Below are 7,209 nucleotides of genomic sequence, written 5' to 3'. Positions count from 1 at the left end.
TAAATTACACATTACCATTTAACTATAGGTAAGTTTTAATTTAATCATCGATATTTTTAGTTTTTTCAATCACATCACTTAATTATTTAAGTGATAATCCCCACGATTAATACGAAAACAATAAGAAACTGAAGTGATACAAATCAGAAAGAAGCAAAATTGGTAGTCCCCTGCGCATAATAAAGGAAGAGATGCGGAGATAAAGGCCCCTTTAACACAATCCTCTCTACGGTTTAAAGAATTCTGGAAGTTTCCGATTAATACAGAAACAATAAGAAATCCAAGTGATACAATTCAAAATAAGGTGAACAGAGTTATCTGCAGACCCTATTTTCCCCATCACACTTTTATAAAGAATTTCCATTCCATATCAAGTTTAAGAGCCATCATTTTGTTCGAACCATTTTTGAACTTTTGATATTCGTCTACCTGGTACAAATGCACATTGATTTTCAATATGCAGAAGGGCATAATATGTTTGACACGATTAACAATAGTTTCAGACACAATCTTGTAAATAATCGTACAAAGACTAATCGATCTAAAAATATTTATTTAGCTCGAGCATTCAATTTTAGGTATTAACAAAATGAGTGTTTGGTTCACATAATAAAAAAAAAACAAGCATCATAAGAAGGATCAAACAAAAAGAAATAACATCATTACCAACCAAATTCTAAAAGGTCTGAAATAAACACTTACTTTGAACGAAAAATACTTTGGATACCTAAAATTAATTAAGAATGTAGTTTAAACACTTATTTTTTTTCTTTATTAAACTAAAAAATATTTAATTCAAATATTAATTTGAGAATAAAAATTCTTTGTATACAATCTTAAAAAATACCTAATTAAATATTAAATATATATTCAAATCATAAATTTTAATACAAATTTAATTCTAAAAAAATTAAGGTTAGAAACGCTTCACTCTACTTTTTTATAATCATTTATACTGATTTATTAACTGGATAATTTAGATCAAATACTACATAAATAAAAACGATCCTCCTAATTTAAATTACTCTACTCGTACATGTCAAGATTAAAACCAACTTATTAGTGGTTGCTCCACTTTATTACATTTAGTTGTATTTTACGCGAAATATAAAGGGCAAAGTAGTGAAATTCTAACAAAGATAAAGCCCTAGCAAACCCTAAATCGTTATTCTAAATTCATATTTGTAACGCGGCTGCTATTTCTGCAACTCCAACACTGTTGCTCTCAACCTCATTCAATTTGCAATGGTAGCTCTCTCTCTCTCTCTCAATCTAATATCTTAATCCGAACTTAATTTCTCATACTTCAATTCATTTTTGTAAATATGAAAGGCATCAGAGAAGAAGCTTTCAAACCCAATGAGGGAGATTAAAGTTCAGAAACTTGTCCTCAACATCTCCGTCGGTGAGAGTGGCGATCGTCTTACGCGCGCCGCCAAGGTTATTTGCAGACAAAAAGAAGAATACCCAATGATTTTCTCCTCTCAAATCCTTAACTTGACTAATTTTTAATCCTTTTTTGCACTTCATTTAGGTCTTGGAACAACTCAGTGGTCAAACCCCAGTATTCTCCAAGGGTGAAATCTTGTAACCGATGCTGGTTTTATTCTTTCTGTGGGATTTGTTCGTAATGAAAATGATAATTTTGGGGGGTTTGATTTGAACAGCTAGATACACTGTGAGATCTTTTGGAATAAGGCGTAATGAAAAGATTGCTTGCTATGTGACTGTGAGGGGGGAGAAAGCTATGCAGCTTCTTGAGAGCGGTTTAAAGGTTAAGGAATATGAGCTTTTGAGGAGGAACTTCAGTGATACTGGCTGCTTTGGATTCGGTATCCAAGAACACATTGATCTTGGTATCAAGTAAGTAGCTTTTTCTTTTTGATGTAATTGATTTTTTCATGGTGATATTAATGAAGATAATAGATCAAGTTTGGTTCTTTGATGGATTTAGGTAATTGGTTTCATTAAAACTTAATGATTAAACACTGTAATTACTTGAATGGTAATGCACCTATTTACACTATGCAATGGATTTAATTCAGCCATAATGATAAAAAAGAATGTTGTTCACCTGGGTTACAGCAGTTGCGTCTAGAGGGAGTGTGTGTGTTGAACAGATACTACCTTGTAATAACTCTAGGGATGGGTTCTGTATTAGGATTTAAGAATGGAGATGTTTCCCCAATTAATCTTCTTTTAGGATGAAATTATGAGATAGTAAGGCAATGTTTAATTGGGCCAAGTTATTAAAGGTTTTCCTTTTGTGCTTAGTGATCGGCTTGGAAACGATACCACTGGTTGTGTTCTATGTTTACGATTCAGGAAGAAATATTGAATGTGTCTTTTTCATGCATTTAGTGGGACTTTGGAGATTCATGTCTTTATAACCATAGGACTAAATTGGGGTCAAGCATGGATGCTTTAAATCGAATGAAGAACCCAAATGTCGGTTGAGGGAACCAGTATGCGAACTAGTGTTGTCGGTATCTGTTTTAAGCAGAATGAAGAGCCCGAGCAACATCAGTTGAGGGAACCAATACTTGTACTATTGTGGATATCTGTTTTTTGGCATCTTCATTCAACTAGTCATGCATAGAGGCATAAATAACAACTCATGTTTGCATTTTAGGTATGATCCTTCAACTGGTATCTATGGTATGGACTTCTATGTTGTTCTCGAACGAGCTGGATACCGTGTGGGTCGTCGTCGTAGGTGCAAGTCGCGTGTCGGTATTCAGCACAGAGTTACCAAGGAGGATGCTATGAAGTGGTTCCAGGTCAAATACGAAGGTGTGATCCTTAACAAGTCTCAAAATATCAGTTAAAGGAGCTTAGTTGTTTCGAGTTTTTGGTGCTTGATTTTGGTTTAAGTTTGTGTGTCGGATATAGTTCGCCTGAAGAGATTTATAATATTTCTGTTGTTTTAAATACTGAAACATTAGATGATACTTTGTTGAATCGTTTTTCAATTTAAATGGTGAATTTTTAATCTATGAGATTAATTGTTGTTGAACCCATTGGCTTGTAGACAATAGTTTTATCAATTGATTCAAATTTCAGGTCTAAAAACCGAGCCTTACACTCATTTAATCTAATTACTGTTGGACTCTAGTTTGATTCATTCCAAACTCAACTTAGAAAACCCTCATCATCTTTCTTCCCTCGTTGCCGGCAACTTCCGTCTGCCACTCTAACTTCACTTGGATCAAAGGGACTGCTCTTGGTTTCAAAACCGGCAACAGATATAATTTTCAAATTAGGTCAAATTGCTCGGATGGAGTTTTTTTTTTTTGGATAATGAACAAAGACGAGAAGGTGAAATTGAACGTCGTTAAGGAAAGGAGGAAGGGACTGCTCGTCATTGATGCCCAGATATTTGAGGTTACACCATCTTTTAACATGGTGGAGATGAAGAAAACGCCTGGAGATGCGTTGGAATATAAGAAATTTTGTTAACAATAACTCAAGCCTTCGTTGAAGGACATAGTTTGGACTTGACAAGGATCTAAGCAGAACAAAACATATAAACTACTCGAACTCGAGATCTCTAAAGAAAACAATATTCTTTTTTACCACTAAAACTACTCGATAAATTCCAGCTACAATAATAATCGCTAGGATTATGCTTTATATTTATAAGGCATAATGATTGATTTATTAAACTTAAATTTTTAAAACCAATAATTTTACTAAATTATCAGTCAAAACCAAACAAATTTGGTTAAATCAATTAAATTTCATCGTAAATTCGATTTGATCGATTATTTGCTCACCCTAATTTCAAAAAAGAAAAAGAAGAAAAAAGCCTTTAAGACCTAGCCATAGTAAAGAATTAACAGTAAAGAATAATGTAATGATATAATAAGCCTGTCTTTTACAAAGTGCTAATCAAGTTCAACAATTTTTTAAAAAATTCAGAAGAACACAGTTCTCTGTTCCGCATTTTCAACTCATTATTTATTCAACACTAGAGGGGATGCTAACCAAAAGGGTTATTTCTGAGAATGTCGGATCTCGTTCGTGTTCGTGTTTGTGAACGAACATCATAAAATTTGGCTTTTCTTCTCTGGTCTGTTAAGTGAAGAAGACCAGAATGAATAGAATGATGAACAAAACTAGCAAAAATATTATTATCATTATTTGGCCCTTAGCGCCAGCCTTCTTCATAACCATAGCCATTTTTTTCTGCATTCGGAAGAACCAAAGAATAGATGAGCATCGCATTCAGGTCAAGTTTCGGAAAAATAAAAACAAGAGACAGAATATTTTATATTTCTGATTGCAGATTGTGGATAAGAATTACCTGAATAAAATCCAGTCGGTTTTTCGTACTGTCCATTTCGGTACCCAACTCATCTAATATCTTCTCCTGAAGCACCAAGGCATTCAAATTAGCATGTCAAATGGACAACAACGAAGCTATGCGAACGTCTGAAGGTATATATTGACTACAATTGCATTTCATTCACAAATATGTTAACAGGAGAGATTACTGGTAAGTACTCACCTGTGCAAGAAGTTCTTCATGTATCGTAAGTCCGACACCTCCAATTCTCTGGACACTTGCGCTAAGCTCATCCAACTCCTCATCCTGCTGCCTACAACCATGAGTTGATGACAATAGGAAAACTAGCAAAATCGGAGAAGAGAGCACATCAAGTACTAATAATTAGAAACAAATAAGAGGATACCAAGAAAACCCTACTTTATAAGAAGTATTTGTCTATCTGATTCCGATGCTATAAAGTCATCGTTATCTTTTGCACTATAGTGGTCGGATATATCTGGTTGCTGAGAATCCGGCAGTCTCATCAGTTCTCGACGGATAACACTTGCACTATTATCATTCTCTTTTCCAGCTCCAACAGCTTTTTTCAAATCAGCAACCTTATCAAAATAAAATAATTCATAAAGGGCAGGGCATCCATTAATGGGAAAATAAATTAAGACCAATATTTACCACATGTTAAACAATCCAAATTTTGCACAAATCAGAAATTCGTCATCTATAATAACACATTAACAGGACAATCCCGACAATACAGACGATTATTAAGCACAAAGCTGTCCTATTAATAAAGCTTGAAAATCGTTGCTTGCTAGTAGAACGCATCTGTTTTTCTTCTGGCTTAAAATTGCTACTACAAGCACTTCTACCGTTTTTTCTGGAAAGACAATGAGGATGATACCCTAACACCACGGTTGAATGACTCCATTGATGAACATAACCTCATACTTCAATAAAATGTAATGACCATAAAACAATACCTGAATACGAGCATTGGCGGTCCATCTCCTCCGGCTTTCAAGCTCAGCTTCATCGATACCATACCAAGAAGGATCTCTAGCTGCCACTGAAATTGCTTTGTCCAATTCATCCACCTTCCTATCAAGAAAGAAGCATTTTCAGCAATCGAAATCAAATTAAAATATCAAAAACTTGTTCAATTAACCCATAAACACAATGCAAAACAAATCATCCAATATTTTAACCCATTTCAAGGATCCAATCAAATTTAAGAAACAACACTTAATTTGAATACCTGCCATTTGATGCTGTCACAATTAGCAAGCAGATCTTTTGTGAGATGAACTTGCTCACCAGTTCCAGGAGGAATCCTTTCCCATTGGTGAAAACTTACTTGCAATTTACCAATCTAAATGAAATGAAAAAAAGAACCCCAAAATGTCATCTAAAAGTAGAAACTCCCCAAAAAAGAAGAAACAGCCATCAACGAGATCAAGCAATCAATTTCTCTAGCAGGAAAAGACCCAACCCAACTTACAGAGTCTTGAATCTCTTCTTTGACGATATAAAATGGATCTTGAGCTTTAGACATCTTGTAAGGAGTGGAATCAACTTAAATCCTGGAATTGAATGAAAAAAATATATGGATAAGGTATAAATTTGTGCATAGTATCTTACCTTTGCCACCGATCTGAGACAAACCCAGCAGCGGAGATCGGTGCTTCCACTTTTTAAAAAAGGTTAAATCTAAAGAAGAAATGAATTGAATCGAGGGAGCCAACACACAAGGTAAATTTGGATAAACCAACCATAAAAATATATACTCTCTTAGACCCACTTGAAAATGACGGTTTTAGAATGAAATTGAAAATGTGATTAAAATTATAATATTTTAGGTGGAGTGTAATCTTATATATTATTTTTTTTAAATGTAATATTTTTAGTTATTTTCTTCCTAACATGTTCAACCGAAAATGTTATTAAAAATATTATTTTAAATTACGTTCTACTTAAAATGTTATGATTTTTATCATAATTTTTATTGCATCCTAAAGTTATCATATTTTAACCTTAAATTAAGCTATCGCAAAGTAAAATTATTGCTTAAATAGTCTCTTTTTAATTATTTTGATTATTTTTTAATTTTAATTTATTATTATTTAAAATTTATTATTATTAAAAATATAAAAAATATATATTTTAAAACATTCAATTAAATAATTTTTAAAAATATATTTTATACGATTTAATTTTTAAAATATTTAAAATAATCATGATAAAAAAATTTAAAATTTTAACTTTTAAAAAAATAATAAAAGATAAGTTTAATTTGACGGAGTCAGTATTTTAAAAGGATTAATGTTAAGATTATCACATGTACTTTATTATTAATTGTCAATGTGATATTTGTAGGAGTTAATTGCATCATATATCTTTAAATTATGATCTTCATTTTAAATTGATTCTTAAATTTTTAAATATTTTAATTTTATCTCAAAACTATAATACTCATTTTAAATCAGTCATTAAACTTTTGAATAATCTAATTTCATCCTCAAAATACATCTCTCATTCTAAATTGGTCCCCAAACTTTTAAATCTTTCAATTTCATCCCAAATTCATCCAAATATGTAATTAATCTTAATCATAGTTTAACCTAAATTTTATTTTATTTTTTTCAAACAAATAACAATATAGCTTAACCTAACGATTTTATTAACATATAATGTGATTAGTATATACATATAATTTGAGAAGAAATTAAAATATTAAAAAAATTTAGGGACTAATTTAGAATAGAGGATATAGTTTGGGGATGAAAATAAAATATTAAAAAATTAAGAACTAATTTAGAAGAATAATTTGTTTGAATTAAATTTATTTTCAAATGGCTATATCCATTAAGTCTGCCAACTTCAAGTAGTTATTATGATCTTAGTCTTTGGGCTTTGCATTA

The 7,209-nt window shown here is 31.8% G+C and overlaps 2 protein-coding genes across 2 annotated transcripts; one reads left to right on the top strand and one right to left on the bottom strand.

The window, feature by feature from the left end:
* Positions 1-1,151: 1,151 nt before the first annotated feature.
* LOC120158106 (60S ribosomal protein L11-1) lies at positions 1,152-2,997 on the top strand. The gene is made up of 5 exons (XM_039169038.1): positions 1,152-1,248; positions 1,333-1,440; positions 1,535-1,577; positions 1,668-1,863; positions 2,633-2,997. Exons 1-5 carry the CDS (start codon positions 1,246-1,248, stop codon positions 2,826-2,828), a joined length of 546 nt encoding a protein of 181 aa, XP_039024969.1. The 5' UTR covers positions 1,152-1,245; the 3' UTR covers positions 2,829-2,997.
* Positions 2,998-4,066: 1,069 nt separating this feature from the next.
* LOC120158984 (syntaxin-61-like) lies at positions 4,067-6,036 on the bottom strand. Its single transcript, XM_039169694.1, has 8 exons — positions 5,930-6,036; positions 5,790-5,871; positions 5,547-5,660; positions 5,272-5,385; positions 4,709-4,890; positions 4,511-4,601; positions 4,307-4,372; positions 4,067-4,188 (listed from the first exon to the last, which is right to left on the bottom strand). Exons 2-8 carry the CDS (start codon positions 5,841-5,843, stop codon positions 4,078-4,080), a joined length of 732 nt encoding a protein of 243 aa, XP_039025625.1. The 5' UTR covers positions 5,844-5,871; positions 5,930-6,036; the 3' UTR covers positions 4,067-4,077.
* Between the last annotated feature and the right edge of the window lie 1,173 nt (positions 6,037-7,209).

Source organism: Hibiscus syriacus, unplaced genomic scaffold (assembly GCF_006381635.1).
Source record: "Hibiscus syriacus cultivar Baekdansim isolate YM2019G1 unplaced genomic scaffold, ASM638163v2 tig00002841_pilon, whole genome shotgun sequence".
Taxonomy (NCBI): domain Eukaryota; kingdom Viridiplantae; phylum Streptophyta; class Magnoliopsida; order Malvales; family Malvaceae; genus Hibiscus; species Hibiscus syriacus.
Note: the sequence above shows the minus strand (reverse complement) of the source record. Positions and strands in the feature narration are given on the sequence as shown.